This window comes from Mustelus asterias, chromosome 5 (assembly GCF_964213995.1).
Source record: "Mustelus asterias chromosome 5, sMusAst1.hap1.1, whole genome shotgun sequence".
Lineage (NCBI taxonomy): Eukaryota > Metazoa > Chordata > Chondrichthyes > Carcharhiniformes > Triakidae > Mustelus > Mustelus asterias.
This window is the reverse complement of record NC_135805.1, coordinates 133,233,687-133,254,756: the sequence shown is the minus strand read 5'-3', so window position 1 is coordinate 133,254,756 and position 21,070 is coordinate 133,233,687. Positions and strand designations below refer to the sequence as shown.

Here is a 21,070-nt window from a genome sequence, read left to right as displayed (position 1 = left end):
AGAGTGACTGAGTGCGAACTGATTGAAGGAGTGAACTGCCATTATATTGGCTACAATAACCTTCACTTTGATTCTCAAGACACCAAAGTAGTTTTCTGTTATTGAGAGTATCTGTTCATTTGCAGAATTGTATTTTTGTAACTGACGTCTACTTATTTTTACTATGTCAAATTACTTGCAGCCACAATGTCTGTGGAAGTTTGGCATTTTGATGCGCAAACACTTTTGGTTATGGCGTTATGGAATTTTTTTCCTGAAAACCCCTTGAAGGGGCTCGTGAACCAATTTGGGAATCACTGTTTTAGAATCTAAAATTTAGGTTGACCAGGTTCCATCTAGTGGTCAGTGCAGTAATCAGAGGTCCCAGAACTACCTGCATTGATCAGCTTCTGTCACCAGATGGAGCTAGGCTCTCAGTGGGAGTGCAGTGAGCAGCCTCTGCCACCAGATGGAGCCAAGCCCTCAGTGGGAGTGCAGTGGCCAGCCGGAAAAACTGCAGACCTGGACCTAAGGCAAGAACAGGGAGTGAGAGGTGAGGCTGGGTTGGGGATGCTGGAGGCGAGGACAGGAACAAGGACAAGAGGCCACTTAGCCGACGTGTCCTGTTGTTATTTTAGAATTGTAGAATCCCTACAACACAGAAGGACGCCATTCAGCCCATCGAGCCTACACCAACAACAATCCCTTTCCCCAACCCTCTCCCCATAACCCCACATATTTACCCACCTAACCCCCTCTGATGCTAAGGGGCAACTTAGCATGGCCGATCCACTTAACCTGCACATCTTTGGACGGTGGCACAGTGGTTAGCACTGCTGCCTCACAGCACCAGGGACCTGGGTTCAATTCTGGCCTCAGGTGACTGTGTGGAGTTTGCACATTCTCCCCGTGTCTGCGTGGGTTTCCTTCGGGTGTTCCAGTTTCCTCGCACACTCCAAAGATGTGCATGTCAGGTGGATCGGCCATGCTAAATTGACCCTTAGCATCAGAGGGGATTAGGTGGGTAAATATGTGGGGTTATGGGGATAGGATTGGGGAAAGGGATTGTTGTTGGATAGTGTCAGGGGGGTTCGCAGGGTAAATACCTAGGGTTGCGGGGATAGGATCTAGGTGGGATTGTTGTCGGTGCAGACTCAATGGGCTGAATGGCCTCCTTCTGCACTGCAGGGATTCTATTCTATGACTGGGAGGAAACCGGAGCACCCGGAGGAAACCCATACAGACACAGGGAGAATGTGCAGACTGTCACCCGAGGCTGGATTTGAACCCGGGTCGTGGTGCTGTGATGCAGCAGTGCGAACCACTGTGCCACCCCAGTTTGCTCATTTAATGACAATTAAAATTAATGAATGCAATGTCTCATTTTCAGGTAGCTGGACTTGAGTTACCAGATATAAAAACACATACCTGCCAGAATCCTGTTTTTTTGTAGTTTCTTTTAAATATCAAATTGAGAGAAGGCCTCTAACACTTCAACAATCTAATTTAATTAAATTAGCACTCATTTATCCGTGAAAATGACAGAAAAAAGTCCATCCTTAAGAGGTATCCGATTTGTCCAGAAGAACCACCCACACAACTGCTAAATCTGAGCTCTCATTGGCTAACCAAAAGCCAACCTGTGACCAATCAGATCCAAAACTCACATTTGCACCAAACCGAAAACTTAAGTGAACTGAAACAACTCGAGTTATTTGCAAGTTGTAACTGAAAGCTGAGTAAGTTGAATGAGATAGACATTCAAATGTTTGTTATTGACCCAGCCAAATGGGCTCGCTTATGAGGAAGCCAATTTGCATGTGCCTTGATCTAATGAATTTCAAAATTTTAACAAAATTCATTGCCACAGAATATCAACTAGTGTTTGATTGGGGGAGAAAAAAAGTATGTTTACCTGGTTCCTCTCTGACATTAGGAACTCTATCTGGGTTCCTGGCAATCCGAGTTCAATGTAGGTTTTCACCAAACGTAGATCTGCACTGTTCCCTAAGACAGGCAAGCAAAACATCAACATTTTTGCTTTAAATTGACAAGAGTTTTTTTTTAAGAAACACACTTAATATTAAGCTTGTGATAAGTGGACATTGCCAGCTAAGTCAAACTACGTTAACTGGACACTTTTTCTCCAGTAACAAGGAAACCATATCGTGTTCTAATGTTTTCTGCACCAGTTAATTACAAGTTCATGGAGGAAGGTAGAAGATTAGCGAAATCAAACACCTGAAATCTTTCCGTCTGCTTCATTGTACATTGATCCATTAAAAACTGCCCAATATAATTGGTTCTCATTATGGTTCCTAATATTCAGCACCATTTTTTGCTTGTGAGATAAAATTGAACACATTTGAAGGTAGGCAAGTATCACACCACTATTTTCTCAAAACAATATTTATGAATCCTATTCTGAATCCTGGCTTCAACATCTGGAGGTGACAAGTGGATCAAGTTCTGCTTAGTGACCTTTTGTGCATTTCCAAGTTACTAGTTCTACAGAGGAACTGGCCAGGCGATTTACTGTATCGGCTAGTCATTCTCCAGTTTGGTAATGGTGATTGGTGTCAGGGAAAGGTTACGTTACAGAGGAGGAAATGATTCATAGAAAATAGTCCATTAGTAAAATACTTTTATGAAATGTTTTTATTTCAACAATTGTATGAAAGAAATGGACAACTCCTCTGCCAGAAGCAAATTGACCTAAATTACTCGGTTATTGACCATCAGATTAAACATCACAATAGCTAAATGGTAAAGAATGAGTATGCCACAACAACAAAAAATGTAGTTTTGAGCTTTTGTATAAAATCAAAGCAGCAATTGTCACACACTCAAAGTGTCTAAATAAAGTTCCACGATGCAAAAGCTTCTCTAATGTGTTAATTATTTTAAACCAGGATGTCGCGTTTTGTCTTGATCATTTAGGTTAATTTATTCATGAAAAGACAGTCATAAATACTCATTACTTGGGGGGAGAAAAAAAACATTGTTTCTGAAACAATGTTTAAGTTGATAGAGTTTAATCAATTATTATTTCTTTTCAAGCTCAATATTAATTTATATATGAAATGTTCATCAGGTAGTCCCTCAGCAGGTAGTTTTCCATGTGAACTTTAAACCCTCAGTTCCCCAACAGATCCAGGGAAATCCACACCACCCTGTTTTACCTTCAGCTCCTATGCTGTGATGTTAAAAACACTACTGTAGTTATATCAACTCAAAACATCAAGAACAAATTTATGCTTGTATTATCATAAGTTACTAAGAAAACAATTTTAAATTAAAGTAAAATCCAAACACTCTATTGCGGCTCACTTAGGCATCTCAATTCTTCCATTCTCATTTTATCTTTCTCCTCTATTTTTTGTATTACTTTCTACCTTTTATCTTTCCCTACTGTAAATTAAATTTTCTCTACTTCCACAATTCACAAACTGTCATTTTCAGGTGCAAGTTGACTTTAAGGCCAGTTTTTGAGATGCCCAGATCATTACACACTTAAAGCCTTTGATATGCAAAGCAAAAGGATGCTTATCTGAGGCCCAATAAGTAAAATGGCGTTTTCCTGGCATACACTTGTTAACTATAGTTTGAGGTATTAAATGGTTTTAAGCAGAGATCTGAAATGGTTACACTGAATGAATATTTGTTAAACCCTGTGCTTTCCTGTCCAAAGTAAATGTCATAAATCATTTCCCATTTGAGAGATTAGAAAGAGGATCTGCCACCTTGGTTCTCTCAGGTGGATGTAAAAGAGTCCATGACACTATTTTGAAAAAGAGCAGAGTTGTCGCCGACTCCGGCGGGGCCGATCCGAGGACCTCACTAAACCATCCAATGGTGGAAAAGGTCCTTAGAGATGGGATTTACGACCATTTAGAAAGATGCGGATTAATCCGGGATAGTCAGCACGGATTCGTGAAGGGCAAGTCGTGCCTCACAAATTTGATAGAATTTTTTGAGGAGGTAACTAAGTGTGTTGATGAAGGTAGGGCAGTTGATGTCATATACATGGATTTTAGTAAGGCGTTTGATAAGGTCCCCCATGGTCGGCTTATGATGATAGGCGGCACGGTAGCACAGTGGCTAGCACTGCTGCTTCACAGCTCCAGGGTCCCGGGTTCGATTCCCGGCTCGGGTCACTGTCTGTGTGGAGTTTGCACATTCTCCTCGTGTCTGCGTGGGTTTACTCCGGGTGCTCCGGTTTCCTCCCACAGTCCAAAGATGTGCGGGTTAGGTTGATTGGCCAGGTTAAAAATTGCCCCTTAGAGTCCTGGGATGCGTAGGTTAGAGGGATTAGCGGGTAAATATGTGGGGGTAGGGCCTGGGTGGGATTGTGGTCGGTGCAGACTCGATGGGCCGAATGGCCTCCTTCTGCACTGTAGGGTTTCTATGATTTCTAAAGTGAGGAGGTGTGGGATAGAGGGAAAGTTGGCCAATTGGATAGGTAACTGGCTGTCTGATCGAAGACAGAGGGTGGTGGTGGATGGAAAATTTTCGGATTGGAGGCAGGTTGCTAGCGGAGTGCCACAGGGATCAGTGCTTGGTCCTCTGCTCTTTGTGATTTTTATTAATGACTTAGAGGAGGGGACTGAAGGGTGGATCAGTAAATTTGCTGATGACACCAAGATTGGTGGAGTAGTGGATGAGGTGGAGGGCTGTTGTAGGCTGCAAAGAGACATAGATAGGATGCAAAGCTGGGCTGAAAAATGGCAAATGGAGTTTAACCCTGATAAATGTGAGGTGATTCATTTTGGTAGGACTAATTTAAATGTGGATTACAGGGTCAAAAGTAGGGTTCTGAAGACTGTGGAGGAACAGAGAGATCTTGGGGTTCATATCCACAGATCTCTAAAGGTTGCCACTCAAGTGGATAGAGCTGTGAAGAAGGCTTATAGTGTGTTAGCTTTTATTAACAGGGGGTTGGAGTTTAAGAGCCGTGGGGTTATGCTGCAACTGTACAGGACCTTGGTGAGACCATATTTGGAATATTGTGTGCAGTTCTGGTCACCTCACTATAAGAAGGATGTGGAAGCGCTGGAAAGAGTGCAGAGGAGATTTACCAGGATGCTGCCTGGTTTGGAGGGTAGGTCTTATGAGGAAAGGTTGAGGGAGCTAGGGCTGTTCTCTCTGGAGCGGAGGAGGCTGAGGGGAGACTTAATAGAGGTTTATAAAATGATGAAGGGGATAGATAGAGTGAACGTTCAAAGACTATTTCCTCGGGTGGATGGAGCTATTACAAGGGGGCATAACTATAGGGTTCGTGGTGGGAGATACAGGAAGGATATCAGAGGTAGATTCTTTATGCAGAGAGTGGTTGGGGTGTGGAATGGACTGCCTGCAGAGATAGTGGAGTCAGACACTTTAGGAACATTTAAGCGGTTATTGGATGGGCACATTGAGCACACCAGGATGATAGGGAGTGGGATAGCTAGATCTTGGTTTCAGATAAAGCTCGGCACAACATCGTGGGCCGAAGGGCCTGTTCTGTGCTGTACTGTTCTATGTTCTATGTCCCTCGTGCCCGAGCCTGAACCAGCATCGTTAAAAAATACCACTTGTCATCATGTTGCTGTTTATGGGACCTTGAGGTGCAGGAGTTGACTGCTATATTTTCTACATTACAATAGTGACTACACTTCGGAAGTCCTTAGTTGGATGTAAAGTACTTTAGAGTGTCCTGCAGCTGTGAAAGGCAGTATACAAAATAATCAAAGTGGATCAAAATAAATCCCTCGTTCAATTTATATTTATGCATTCAGAAAAAATCTAAAGTAGAGGTATCAGAAGCATGGCTAAACATATTTTGTTTTTTAAATAAAAGGCATGGTTCCAGAAAACTAGTGGATAGCCAATGTTTTATATATATTTAAGGAAATAAATCACATGCAGAGAGACCAGTTTATTTGTAGCAGAAAAAATAATGGAATACCTACTGAAGAGAAAAATACAAAAATATCTAGGAGCCCCAAAACTGAATCTTAGAAAGAAAATTCTTGCTTGACCGACCTCAATGAATTATATGAAGAGATAACAGAGAACAGACAAGGGTAATACATCAGATATAATAATTCAATCAAGTACCAAAGAAGAAAGTAAGACCATGCGGAGCGAGGGTACAGGTATTATGTTTTGGCGAAGAAAAATATGGACATCTCATATTGCTGGTAGATGAGCAAAGGGACCTGGGATACAAATATACAAGTTTTTAAAAGCTGTGAGTGAACCAGATTAATAAGGCCATATCAAAAGCAAACCAATTACTCGGACAGAATGAGAAGTAATGCTAAAATTATACCCAACACTGACATAGTGCTGGTTGCCATATTATAAAAAGGATATGGATGCATAATAAGACCGTAAGATATAGGAGCAGAATTAGGCCATTCGGCCCATCGAGTCTGCTCCACCATTCAATCATGGCAGATATGATTCTTATCTCCATTCTCCTGCCTTCTTCCCATAACCCTTGATCCCCTTATTGATCAAGAACCTATCTATCTGTCTTAAAGACATTCAATAACCTAGTCTCCACAGCCCTCTGTGGCAATGAGTTCTGGCTGAAGAAATTCCTTCTCATCTCAATTTTAAAGAAGCGATGCTTCACTCTTAGGTTGTGCCCTCGTGTTCTAGTCTTTCCCATTTGTGGAAACAGCCTCTCCACATCCACTCGATCCAGGCCTCTCAGTATTCTGTAAGTTTCAATTAGATCCCCCCTCATCCTTCTAAACTTCATTGAGTATAGACTCAGACTCCTCAACTGCTCCTCATATGACAAACCCTTCATTCCTGGGGTCATTCTTGTGAACCTCCTCTGGACCCCCTCCAAGGCCAGCACATCCTTCCTTAGGTATGGGGCTCATAACTGCTCACAATATTAAATATGGGGTCTGACCAGAACCTTATACAGCCTCAGCAATACATCCCTGCTCTTGTATTCTAGCCCTCTAGAAATGAATGATAACATTGAATTTGTCTAAATGCCAGCTGAATCTGCATATTAACCTTAAGAGTCCTGAACCAGAACTCCCAAGTCCCTTTGTGTTTCTGATTTCCGCAGCCTTTCCCCATTTAGAAAATAGTCTACGCCTCTATTCTTCCTACCACAGCAGAGGGTGCAAAAAGTGCGACAAGGATTAATCCAGAACTGCAAGATTATACATAACAAGGAAAATAACAGGTTGAATTTCTGTTCTCTCAGAGAGAAAGCTAAGGGATGATCAAATCAAGACTTCAGAAATAATGAAAGGTTTTGATAAGATTAGACAGAAAGTGTGTTTCTACTTGCAGGGAAAATCAAAAAAGAGGTAATCAATCTGAGAAGGTCTTCAAGAGATTTAGAAGGGAATTCCGAAGAAGGGCCTTTAATCTAGAGTGTGATGGGAATGTGGAATTTACACTGATTGGAGATGAATAGTATAAAGGCAATTAAGCATAGGAAGAAGGGAGCAGAGGGTTATGCTGGTAATTAGATGATGGAAGATGGAAAGTCAACACAGACTAATTGTTTCTGTGCTTAACATTCCAAGTAATTCAATGCAATACAAGTTCTTTCTTTTATACATGTGCAAACAGCAGTTTTATACGACTTCTGAAAAACATGCTATGCATTATGAGGAATGGCACTAACTCCTTTGAGAGACAGTGGCCTGAAGTTTCCACAAGGTTGTGCTATTTTTATCCCCAGTCCAATTCATAGAATCATAGAAACCCTACAGTGCAGAAAGAGGCCATTTGGCCCATCGGGTCTGCACCGACCACAATCCCACCCAGGCCCTACCCCGATATTCCTACATATTTACCCACTAATCCCTCTAACCTACGCATCTCAGGACACTAAGGAACAATTTTTTAGCATGGCCAATCAACCTAACCCGCACATCTTTGGACCCAAAATCAGTTGGTCCAGCACAAAATATTGTGGAATTTAATTGCAGATCAAGTTTCTGTGATCTTTTATGCCAGTTTAAAGACCATCTGCCACCCAAAATGGCGATACATTAAACATCAGAGCATGCTTCTGCTAATGGTGTATGTAGACTTTTTGAGGAGGCTCCTAATATGAAGTGTTTTGATGCAAATACATCAAATGACTTCTTGTAAAAGCTTTTGAATATAATTTTTCAACTTACTAAGAAACTGGCTACAGTCAATATCTATAAGGTAACGGGGGAAAAGTGATGCTTTTGCCAGCCCTTTATCATCTGAATCACTCTTGTTTTATTAAGGAGTCTCTCCCACCAGGCCACCTCCCCCCTTTAACTCAGCAGTCCAGGAGAGGAAGCCAGTTGGCCTGTCATTTCGATGCTGCTCAGGTGTTGAGAGAAGGGAACTGCCATTCAATAAGAAAATGTCATGATGATGGCCCTCAGTGTTTGATCTATCTAGACCTTGGTGCAGGAGGACTGTGTCCATAACAGTCCAATTGGCCAGGCTCAGTCTCACTGTACTATGGCAACCAGCACTGCATAAAATAATTCATGAGGCTGAAGGTGGTGGGTGAAGACCCAGACATTCATTTAATTGACAACGCAAAAAAAGGCTGCTACATCCCAGCAGGCCTGGCAGCATCTGTGGAGAGAGAATAGAGCTAATGTTTCAAGTCTGGATGATCCTTGGACAAAGGGTCATCCAGACTTGAAGTGTTAGCTCTCTTTACTCTCCACAGATGCTGTCAAAACTGCTGAGATGTTCCAGCATTTTCTGTTTTTGTTTCAGATTCCAGCATCTGTAATAATTTGCCTTTACCTTACTATTCATTGAACTAATGTCTGGAAGTTTGCCCCTGATCCTGTTTCCATGAGCGATGTTTATTTCTCTTCTCTGTCGATTCCTTCTCCCAAAAAATCAAAATCAATCTACACTATTCCTGTTTTAATTGACAAGTAGAAACTGGAGGAAACAGTGTGGAATTGTTTTATTGAATAATGGCAGCATATAAACAGTAAAAGAGCTGTAAGAGTGGAACCAATTAAGGACCAAAAAAAAGAGACACAGAGAGAGCATAGTTGAGGTATTAAGTGCATCTGTCTTTACTAAGGAAGATGCTGCTGCTCAGGTGATGGTAAAAGAGGAGGTAATTCAGACACTTGAAGAGTTTAAATTGACAAGAAGGAAATATTGGATAGCCTGTCTACTTAAAGTTGAGAAGGCACCAGGATGGACGAGATGCATCCAAGAATAGGACTGAGTGATGCTAGAGGACTGGAGAATTGAAAATGTTACATTCTTGTTCAAAAAAGGTTGTAACGATAAATCTAGCAAGTACGGGTCAGTCAGTTTAATCCCGGTGGTGGGGAAGCTTCTAGAAATGATAATTCATAACAAATTTAATAGTCACTGGGGTAAATGCAAGTAAATTAAGAGAAAACCAGCACGGATTTGTTAACGACAAATTATGTTCAACTAACTTAGATTTTTTTTGATGAGATAACAGAGGGTTGAAAAAGGTGATTTGGTGTATATGGGCTTCTAAAAGACACTTGATGCATTATCGCACAACAGACTTGTGAGTAAAGTTAGAGCTCATGAAATATAAGGAGCAGTAGAAGCATGGACACAAAATTGGCTGAGTGACAAGAACCAAAGAGTTAATGCATATCTTTCAGACTGGATAAGGTTTATTGTGGACTCCCAATCTTCGTGACATATATTAATGACCTAGGACTTGGGTCTACATGGCACAAAATCAACATTTTCAGATAATACAAAATTATAAATATCGTGAACTGTGAGGGTAGTGTTAAACTTCAAAAGGACATAGGCATAGCACAGAAAAATGATCGAAATTTAATGCAGACAAGTGTGGTTCATTTTTCTGAAAGAATGCTGAGATACAACAAAAATAAAGGCCATACAAAGGGACACTGGAGCAGAGGGACCTGGGTGTGCATTTGCATAAATTATTGAAGGTGACATGTTGAATGCTGAAAGGGAATTTAATAAAGCATGCAACATCTTCAGCTTTATTAATTGGGACATAGAGTGCAAAAGCAAGGCATTTAAGTTAAACCTGTAAAATACACTGGTTCAGTTGCAACTCAAGTATCGTATCCAGTTCTGGGCACCACACTAAGAAAAATGTGATGGCATGAGAGAGAATGCAGAAAATATTGAGGAGAATGGTTCCAAGAATGAGGAACTTCAGTTATGTAAATAAATTGGAGAAGTTGGAGAAGCTTCAGACGACATTTGATAAAGGTGTTCAAAATCATGAGAGGTCTGGGCAGGAAGAAACCGTTTCTGTTGGTCAAAGGATCAAGAATGAGAGGGTACAGTTTTAAGATAATTTGCAAAAGAAGCAAAGGTGAAATAAGGAAACTTTTTCACGCAGTGCATGGTTAGGATCTGGGATGTGCTGCCTGAGAGTACGGTGGAAGCAAGTTCCATCGAGGCGTTCAAGAGGGAATTGGATTATTATCTGAGAAGGAGGAATGTGCAGGGCTATGGAGTGAGCCGGAACAGCCACAATGGAATTAATGGCCTCTTTCGGTATTATAACCATTCTGTGAATTGTTGTTTTATGATGGGATTGTTGAGATTATACTTTGGTTCTGAAATTTTTAGGCTTTGATCTCTGAAAATGAGGATCGATTCTTATATGAAAAACAGCTTTTAGGCCAAAAATCATAGGGCCACCGTTTGCATGAAATCAACTTCTATTTGAGAATATATCGTACTAGCAAAACTTTTATAACAAAAGGAAAATACTGCAGAATTTGAAAGAAGTTATCTAAAAAATGGGTTACCCACAGGTGGTGGGTTAAACATCACTACAAAATGCTTATTTTTTTATGACAAACCTATTTCAGCTGTGATAATCAGACTGCAGCAAGTTACCACTCAACTATATCAGAAATATCCTTAAAGCAAATTTTATGAAATTATGTTCTAAAAGGTTGCCTGTTTGTGCTTTTCATGGCAGATTTTACCAATTTTGCTAATATGCAAATAAACGAGTGCAAATTGAGGAAAGAGTTTCACAAAACTAGCACAATCTTAGAAGTAATTTGCAGCAGATTGCTGATTGTATGCAAAGCTGGAACTCCGGGCAACACTGAAAACTATCAAGTCTTGATTTTGGGAATTTACATGCATAATCTCATATATAGTGACCATTGTTACAATAGTGTAGTTCTTTAGCCGCACAAACACACTTAAATGGTTGGGCAATCATCATGTTCTTTCTATGGTAATGCAAAAATGAACAAAAGAACAGTAAATTAACTAATTATTATTTGTTTAACCATTAAAGTCCCTTTGGTATGTATATCATAAATGTCTGCATCTGCATTTATCAAAAAAATACCCAAAATATGGCAAAAGTAAAACTGCATCAACATAAACCAAAGCTGTAGATTATCTAGCCTTTGCTGCCTGAACGGACAATGTACTGTTAAGGAGGGCATTGCTAATTCCTTGGCCAAGTTTTATTTAGCATAGCCCAATTAATGTTACATTAACTGAAAGCATTACAGGGAAAATAATATCAATGATTAGAACAGAATACTGATTGCATTTAACAAGACTAAAAAGCTTCTCTAACATACTGCCTGAATGCATGTAAACATAATTACAGAATGAAAGTAAATTCTGTGCTGACAAAATATTCCCATAAATTCAAAATGAAAAAAACACAGAAAATTGAAAAAATGCAAATTTCATGGGAACCACTTTGCGGGCAGGGAGAATGGTTAACCTTATTCCATTATCGCACTGACCGATACAAGTGCTGATGTCAATACTTTAATCATCCTCAAGTCCAAGGAATTATGCACTTTTACCCAGGAACCAATTTTACTTGTATCAAGTATTTAACTGGTTACTCAGTTTCCCCAGATACGCAAAAAAAGAACCAATTTTTGTTTAAGCATAACGTGCGCAGAATAGAACACCCAACCCTCTCTCATTTAATCTTCAAACTTAATATTTTCTACTTCTGAAGGAGACAAGCTCATTACTAACTGCCATTTTGGATTTTCTTTTCTATTGCAGGGCTGTTCCAAATCATGACTGTACGTGCAACCCGAGTCTTTAACCCAAAATCAATGTTTCAACCTTGCACAGATGTTGATCTGAAAATGCCCACACTAAAAGAAATGTGTGTTAATTAGCTGCTGCTATCTTTTCTGGGTCATTGAAACAGTGTATTTAATTCTGGGAAATACATGCGCAAAAACAAATACATGCATTCTCAATGAAGAGCAGCAGGCCATATTTAAGGATTTAAGGCTTCATGTTATGAAGGCTCTCAGTACTAAACTTGTTTCGCTGGCAAAACAAAAAATGCCTGGACATGATGGAGGTTTTTAAAGAGCTAGAATAATATATGAAAATTTGATCTTTATAACAGTCTTTTCTACAACAGTATTTTCACAGTTTGAAAGAAAGAACACTTATTCATCTTGCTATTTTTCCAAAGTAGGTTACTGGCTATTCCTCTGCTTATTAACATAAATGTTTAGCTTTGATTTTTTTTTGAGTTGTAAAGGTCTGTAGCCTGAAATATTAAACAATCTGGGGCGAGATTTTCATGCTCCACTATGCTGGACGAGTAACATAGCGGGGTGGGAAAAATAAGTGGGAGACAAAATATCTGGCAGGTTGTGACTCTCCAGGGCCATTTTTTTTTCAAGCAATCAGCCTTGTGGCGTTCCCCAGCGCAAGGCTGATTTAAATATTCATACATTAAGTTAAAGCCTTTTAGTGAGCCCCAGATGGTATTGTCTGGGCTCACCTGGATTTCTGACCTCACTGGTGGAGGTCCACACCAGCAGCAACGGGGACCAGACAAGATGGCCTCCCAGGAGGTCGGTGGCAGTGCCCCTTGGGCAATGCCCACCTGGGATCCTGGCAGTGCCAAGGGGCAGGGCTTGAGGGAGCAGACCAGATGGGGAGGAAAGGGGAGGGAATGGGGCTGGCGATCAGGGGTCAAGGCCAGCCATGAGGCGTCAGGGCCAGCCATCGGGAGGACAGCGATTGGAGGGAGGGTGTGGAAGACGGCAATCGGGGGTGGAGCAGGGAGGATGTTATGGACGCTGATTTTTTTGGGAGGAACATCGCCCCCCCTGTTCTTTCCTCAGATGTTAACAAACCTTGTGTTTTCTGCAGCTTTTAAAAAATAAATGTTAACTAGTTTACACAACATAGTTGTATATTTTATTAACACAGGACTTAGAATCACAGAATCCCTACAGTGTAGATAAAGGCCATTTGGTCCAGCAAGTCTGCAACACTCTCCGACAGAGCATCATCCACCCAGGCCCTATCCCTGTAACCCCACGTATTTATCCTAATCTACATATATTGGGACACCATGGGAAAATCGCACATCTTTGAAGTGTGGTAGGAAGCTGGAGCACTCAGAGGATACCCATGCAGACGTGGGGAGAACGTGCAAGCTCCACTCAGTCACTCAAGGAATTGAGCCTGGGTCCCTGGTGCTGAGAGGCAGTAGTGCCAACCACTGTGCTGCAGGTAATGTATCTGCATAATTTCATGTCATTGATATAACAGTTTTTTTTAATGCTTCTATGGGTTTTCCATAGTAATGCTATGGGACAAAGACATTAATATTACAGTTTAATTGAATACTTGGTTTCAAAAGTTATGTTTTCTACAGATCCCATTAGACCTCTTCTACTTACTCATTAATTTGACACATTGAAGAATGTGGCCAAATGGCCAATGGTTGGAGCAACTAGACCCAACAAAAATTGGACACTTTAAATTAATATACAGCTAAACTGCTTCTACAAGCAAGGCTTGATGGAATGCGGACAAGGTTATCACAGGTCAAAAGGCAACAGGAACCAGCCCAGACCTGTCTTGCGTATTGAATAGAGGTGCTTGACCTTAGCAATGGGGGGGGGGGTTAGTCATTATGTCCCAAAACCCAAGAAGTAACCACATCTTGAAAAAAGAATCCACACGTGTGTTGCATATTGAACAGAGAAGCTCGACCTTAAGAGTCCTTATGACCTTAAACCTATCTAGAGGTACTTTTCCCCAGTTTCAGCCAGACTCCATGCTATTAACCATATCTTGAAAGGAGATATGTGCACCTAGAATGACCTGATCTAATCTCATTGAGTGCTGTGACCCCTGCCCCGTGACCCCATTGGTTGAAAGCCAGAGAACATTCCAGAAGGGCTCGGAGAGGGGGGTAAAACAAACATCTTGAGACAAACCCCAGCAGGCTGCAGGATAGGCATGTGCCTGTAAAAAAGGGTAGGAAGGGTAGGATTCGAGAACCGTGGATAACCAGGGAAATTGAGGGATTGGTCAAAAAGAAAAGAGTGGGGTACGTTAGGTCCAGGCAGCTAAAAACGGAGGGAGCTCTGGAGAAATACAAAGAAAGTAGGAAAGAACTCAAATGAGGAATTAGAAGGGCAAAAAGAGGTCACGAAATGTCCTTGGCAGACAGGATTAAGGAGAATCCCAAGGCATTTTATTCATACGTTAGGAACAAAAGGGTTGTCAGGGAAAAAATCGGACCTCTCAGGGACAAAAGTGGGGAATTATGCTTGGAGCCCAAAGAAGTAGGGGAGATCCTAAATGAATACTTTGCGTCGGTATTCACAAAGGAGAGGGATGTGTTGACTGGGAGTGTCTTGGAGGGGAGTGTTGACCCGTAGAGAAAATCTCCATTACAAGGGAGGAAGTGTTAGATTTTTTAGGGAATATAAAGACTGACAAATCCCCAGGGCCTGATGGAATCTATCCAAGGCTGCTCAGGGAGACGAGAGATGAAATCGCTGGGCCTCTGACGCAAATCTTTGTCTCATCACTGGACACAGGTGAGGTCCCAGAGGATTGGAGGATAGCTAATGTGGTCCCGTTATTTAAGAAGGGTAGGATGGATAACCCGGGAAATTATAGGCCGGTGAGCTTGACATCCGTGGTAAGGAAGTTGTTGGAGAGGATTCTTAGAGATAGGATGTATGCGCATTTAGAAAGGAATAAACTCATTAACGATAGTCAGCATGGTTTTGTGAGAGGGAGGTCATGCCTCACTAACCTGGTGGAGTTTTTTGAAGAAGTGACCAGAATGGTTGACAAGGGAAGGGCCGTGGATGTCGTTTATATGGACTTTAGTAAAGTGTTTGACAAAGTCCCTCATGGTAGGTTGGTGCAAAAGGTTGGATCTCATGGGATAAAGGGGGAGGTGGCTAGATGGGTGGAGAACTGGCTTGGTCACAGAAGACAGAGGGTGGTAGTGGAAGGGTCTTTTTCCGGCTGGAGGCCTGTGACTAGTGGTGTTCCGCGGGGCTCTGTATTGGGACCTCTGCTGTTTGTGATTTACATAAACGATCTGGAAGAAGGTGTAACTGGGGTGATCAGTAAGTTTGCGGACGACACGAAAATGGCTGGACTTGCAGATAGTGAGGAACATTGTCAGAGGCTACAGAAGGATATAGATAGGCTGGAAACTTGGGCAAAGAAATGGCAGATGGAGTTCAATCCAGATAAATGTGAAGTGATGCATTTTGGTAGAACTAACGTAGGGGGGAGCTATACGATAAATGGCAAAACCATAAAGGGTGTAGATACGCAGAGGGACCTGGGTGTGCAAGTCCACAGATCCTTGAAGGTGATGTCACAGGTGGAGAAGGTAGTGAAGAAGGCATATGGCATGCTTGCCTTTATAGGACGGGGCATAGAATATAAAAGTTGGGGTCTGATGTTGTAGTTGTATAGAACGTTGGTTCTGCTGCATTTGGAGCACTGCGCCTAGTTCTGGTCGCCACACTACCAGAAGGACGTGGAGGCTTTAGAGAGAGTGCAGAGGAGGTTTACTAGGATGTTGCCTGGTATGGAAGGGCTTAGTTATGAGGAGAGATTGGGTAAACTGGGGTTGTTCTCACTGGAAAGACGGAGGATGAGGGGCGACCTAATAGAGGTGTATAAAATTATGAAAGGCATAGATAGGGTGAACGGTGGGAAGCTTTTTCCCAGATCGGTGGTGACGTTCACGAGGGGTCATAGGTTCAAGGTGGGGGGGGGGGGGGGGTGGGGAGAGGTTTAACACGGATATCAGAAGGACGTATTTAACACAGAGGGTGGTGGGGGCCTGGAATGCGCTGCCGGGCAAGGTGGTGGAGGCGGACACACTGGGAACGTTTAAGACTTATCTAGATAGCCACATGAACGGAGTGGGAATGGAGGGATACAAAAGAGTGGTCTAGTTTGGACCAGGGAGCGGCGCGGGCTTGGAGGGCTGAAGGGCCTGTTCCTGTGCTGTATTGTTCTTTGTTCAAACCCTGGCCTACTGTGACCCGTGACGATGGAGGAGAACATACCAAGAAAACCCTGAGTTCATCCGTCAATGTGAACTCAGTGAATTGAATCCATCAGCCCAGCCAAGTTCACCAGAGTGGGTAGTATATGTGTTGACTTAATTTCTTATCTAAGAGTTGTTTCTTTAACTTACAAGTGTTTTTAATAAAACAAGTTTGAACCGCAGTCCTTCATTTGTCTCATGAAGTAAAAGCACCTGGGTAAATGTTTTTTGAGTAATAAATTGGTTGAAGTATCTGTATAGAATATTTCACAGGCAACAAGAATGTCTGCTTGCAATAAACAGATTCAAGGATTTGTATGAAAGGGCATTACTAAGAGGGATATCTATAAGAGCAGGATTTTGTATTTCAAGTAACTAAAATTCAAACTCATCTATGCACCCATGGGGGACACAAGTGTTTGTTTTGAGTCAGGGCCGCAGTGCGGCATTGGCTGAATTACATCATGGCCACCCAGGAGTGTCCAAAATGAAGATGTTGGCCAGAAGCTATGTTTGGTGGCCTGGCATAGACATGGACATAGTGGCGCTCGTAGGTTGGTGCCAAGAATGCCAGCAAGGACAGAAATTGCCTTCAGCTGCTCCCCTACGCCTGGACATGGCTGTGTAGACTATGGACTTGGCTGCACGTGGATTATGCAAGCCCATTCATGGGCTTGATGTTCTTGGTCATTGTGGACATCCTCTCCAAATGGATGGACGTCCATAGACTGCATTCAGCGATCACAACAATAATGCTAGAGAAACTTTGCACCTCATTTACGACGTATGGGATCCCAGAGGTGCTGGTTGCTCACCATGGACCAGCTTTTGCCAGCCAGGAGTTCACCTGGTTCAGGAAGTTGAATGGGACTTGACAAATTAGGATGGCACCATACCATCCATCGTCAGAATGGCCTTGGGGAGAGAGCAGTCCAGACTTTAAAAGCTAGTTTACAGAACAGCCGGCAGCATCAATGGACATCAAGCTCTCCCATTGGTTATTCGATGATAGAACACCCCCCCCCTCCAATGCCACGACAGGAATAGCGCCCGCAGAATTGCTTATGGGCAGACAACTCTGCACCAGAGTAGGTTTGCTCTTCCCAAACTTGGGGGTAGAAGGTGGAAAGGCAACAAGAAGCCCAACACAAAGACCATGACAATAGCAGCTGGGAGAGACAATTGGAGGCCGGTGAAGAGGTTTGCGTAAAGAATTATGCCAGTGGTCCCGCATGGTTACCAAGAATGATGCACTCTAGGACGGGCCAGTATTCTACAGAGGGGGTGAGACCATCCTGAAAAAATACATGGACCAAGTGTGGGCCTCAAAAATCACGGTGAGTCCTGGAGTGAACTATCCCAGTGGGCCGAGAACAGAGGAGAGTCGTCCCACACCAGCCAGCTCTGCCTCTCCATTGCCTTTAGTTAGGACCTCGGAGTCCAAAGTGGACACTGCAGGCAAAGACGCACCTAAGGGAGGGGGTGAACCAGAACTCTGGCTCTTGCTTCATAACAGATGGGCACCTGTTAGATACACTCCTCCCACGTCAGATGCTGAGCTTGAGGATCCGGACCCAGTGCTGAAATGTCATGAGACCCATAAGGCACCCATCAGACTTTGAGGGTTTGGGGGGGGGGTGGTGGTGGTGGTGGGGAGAGCTGTAATGACTTCAGTGAGGCCCTAGAGGTTGGCCTCTTGGAGTATGAGATCTCTGATTGAGGCTACTGCCTGCCCAATCACGGAGCCCCACCTGTACATAAATATGGGAGTTTGGGAGCGTCAGGTTTACTGGCAATTCGGATTCTCTTAGAAGTGGAATTGAGTTCGACACAAAGGGAATCTGGTGAAGAAACATCAGCCTCTGAGGAGTTATTTCAAAGTCTTGAAATGGGATTTGAACACAACTTCTGGTCCTGTGGTAGGGACACTACTACTGCACCACTGTAGCATAATACAATTCCCAAAGCTATACCCTTCAACAATAAAGGTATAAGAAAGTGCAAGGAAGAGCTGATGTCAATTCAAGAGCAGCATAAAGGAGTAAGAACAGAGTGGGGCTTAAAAGAGCACAGCAGAGAGTGCAAGACTTCACTTTGACAGCATTCGGAAAATTCGAGGTGTAACATCACAGGTGATTATTTCCTATTTATCTTATCTAAGCTAGGGAATAAAACTGGCGAGTCTTATGTTCCTTTTTTGAAAGTAAGTTTATTACTACCAGTGAGGTGTATTAAGTCTTAGTAGGGTCCTGGATAACCACTTATGCAGGAAGTGACATCAGAGGTACAGCTCGAGATTGAGCGCTTCATGGATAGTATGTCTATATAGGGAGGAGAATGTGTTCTGGAAAAGTCTCTACAGCTGTCTACTTCCAGTCCAATGAGAGGTGACATTTCTGGGCCCGGTTTTGGGAAAGAAGGGTCAAGTGGATCAAGTATGAGCAGGAGAAAATTTAGGAGGCAATAATCATTATACCATAAGGTTTGCGTTGGCAACGGAGAAGGATTAAAAAACACAATCTATAGCAAGAATAATTAACTAGGGGAAAGCCAACTTCATTGGTGTAAGAATGGATCTGGGCCAAATAAATTGGATTCAAAAGTTGGCAGAAAAAATGGTCGTTGAACAATGGGCTAACTTCAAAGAGATGATAGTTTGGGTATAGCCGTGGTACATTCCCTCGAAGGGAAATCAAATCCACGGCTCTCTAGATGATAAAAGCGATAGAGAATAGAATGAAGAAAAAGTGTGCTTATGACAGAGGATGGATGAACCTTACAATGGAGAACCAGGCTAAATTTAGAAGGTTCAGAGGGGAAGTGGAGAAGCAAAGAAAGAATATAAAGAGAGACTGGCAGCTAACATAAAAAGGAATCACGTAGTCCTCCATAGGTATATCAATAGTAAAAGGTCACTATATTCTCAGAAGAATGTAGGCTGCTGTCCTCTCCCTTTGAGGGGGGATAGCTGACTGGTGGTGGTTTAACCTGGTGACCACCAAACCTCAGACAAGGGGCAAGGTTGAGAAGGCAAGGGCTTCACGAATAACCTATCAATAGTAATGAATAGTACAGCCAATTACAGACCAAAAAGGGGATTTACAAGTTAGGCAGAGGGAATAGCCGAGGTATTAAATTAATACTTTGCATCTGTTTTCACTAAGAATGATGATGCTACATAGGCCACAATGAAAAAGGAGGCAAGTAATCATAGAAGGATTTAAAACTGATAAAGAGGAGATATTACATATTAAATTAAACCAGATGAGGTACAATTCAAGGATGGGGAAAGTGTATGTGGAAACTGTGGAGGTACTGGCCAGTTTTTCTTACTCAAAGGGGTGGTGCCAGAAGACTGAGAATTGAAAACATTACACCCACATTCAAAAAAGAAAAGGTGTGAAGGTAAGCCCAGAAACTACAGGCCAGTCAGTTTAACTTTGGTGGTAAGGGAAACTTCGAGAAACAAGAATTTGGGACAAAATTAATAAGCATATGCATGAATGTGTGTTAATTAAGGAAAGCTAGCATGGATTTGCTAAGGGAAAATCAAATTTAACTAATCTGCTGGAGTATTTTGAAAAGGTAACAGAGAAGGTTGATGAGGGCAATGCTGCTGATGTGGTGTAGATAGACTTCCTAAATATATTTTAAACAGTGCCGCACAACAGACTTGTGAACAAAGTTATAGCTCATATCATCATAGAAACCCTACAGTACAGAAAGAGACCATTTGGCCCATCGAATCTGCACTGACCACAATCCCACCCAGGCCCTACCCCCATATCCCTACATATTTTACCCACGAATCCCTCTAATCTACGCAATTTTAGCATGGCCAATCAACCTAACCCGCACATCTTTGGACTGTGGGAGGAAACCGGAGCACCCGGAGGAAACCCACGCAGACACGAGGAGAATGTGCAAACTCCACACAGACAGTGACCCAAGCCGGGAATCGAACCCAGGTCCCTGGAGCTGTGAAGCAGCAGTGCTAACCACTGTGCGACCGTGCCGCCCCTTGGAATAAAAGGAACAGTAGAAACATGGATATGAAACTGGCTGAGTGGAAGAGTATGGTGGTTAATGGACGTTTTTCAGGAAGGAGAATTGTTTGTAGTGGAGTTCCCATAGGTCAGTGTTGGGACCCTTGCTCTTCCTGATATATATTAATGACGCCAGTCATTTATTTACCCCAGTCCAACGTCAGCATCTCCACATCATATATTAATGATTCAGACCTTGGTGTATAGGGCAAGATTTCAAAATTTGCAGATGGTATGATACTTGAACGCACTGTGAACTGAGAGAAGGATAATTGAGGGATCCTGTGTATGCGTAGCCTTGTTTGCTTCAGTCTACGCAAAGACTATATTTTAAGATACTTCTGCCTATGCACAATTACATTTAAATGCTAGACTGGAGGGGTAACTAACTCTTCTAAGCCGAACAATTATAGCTAACTTGACTACACGTAGAATCAGGAGGCATGATGGGTTAGTAAAAATTGACTGTATTCCTAAAGGGTAAAAATGCAGGCAAACAAGAGTTTCCCATAACAGCAGCTACGAGGATTGTTTTTCTAGATGGAGACAGCATGCGAAAAACACTTCCAATAACGAGATAAGGTTTGAAATATATTTTGATTTTAGAGTGTGTGTTTAGTTCAGCTCAGTTCATTTCTTAGATTCCGCTCATTTCAGTACATTTTTTTTGTAGAGGGCCTGGCCGAGAAGCCAGTCTTCAAGTTCACTTTTTTCCTTCTGTCATGTTAATTTTTAAAGTTCTTTTCAA

At 42.3% G+C, this 21,070-nt stretch overlaps 1 protein-coding gene across 2 annotated transcripts in view; it reads right to left on the bottom strand.

The window, feature by feature from the left end:
• fam135a (family with sequence similarity 135 member A) overlaps positions 1-21,070 on the bottom strand; it is a 208,960-nt gene that overhangs the window by 23,782 nt on the left and 164,108 nt on the right. For both annotated transcript variants that reach the window (XM_078213301.1, XM_078213302.1), the window contains one exon: positions 1,895-1,986. In XM_078213301.1, the coding sequence (XP_078069427.1) occupies positions 1,895-1,986 (92 nt within the window). The remainder of the gene's footprint in view (positions 1-1,894; positions 1,987-21,070) is intronic.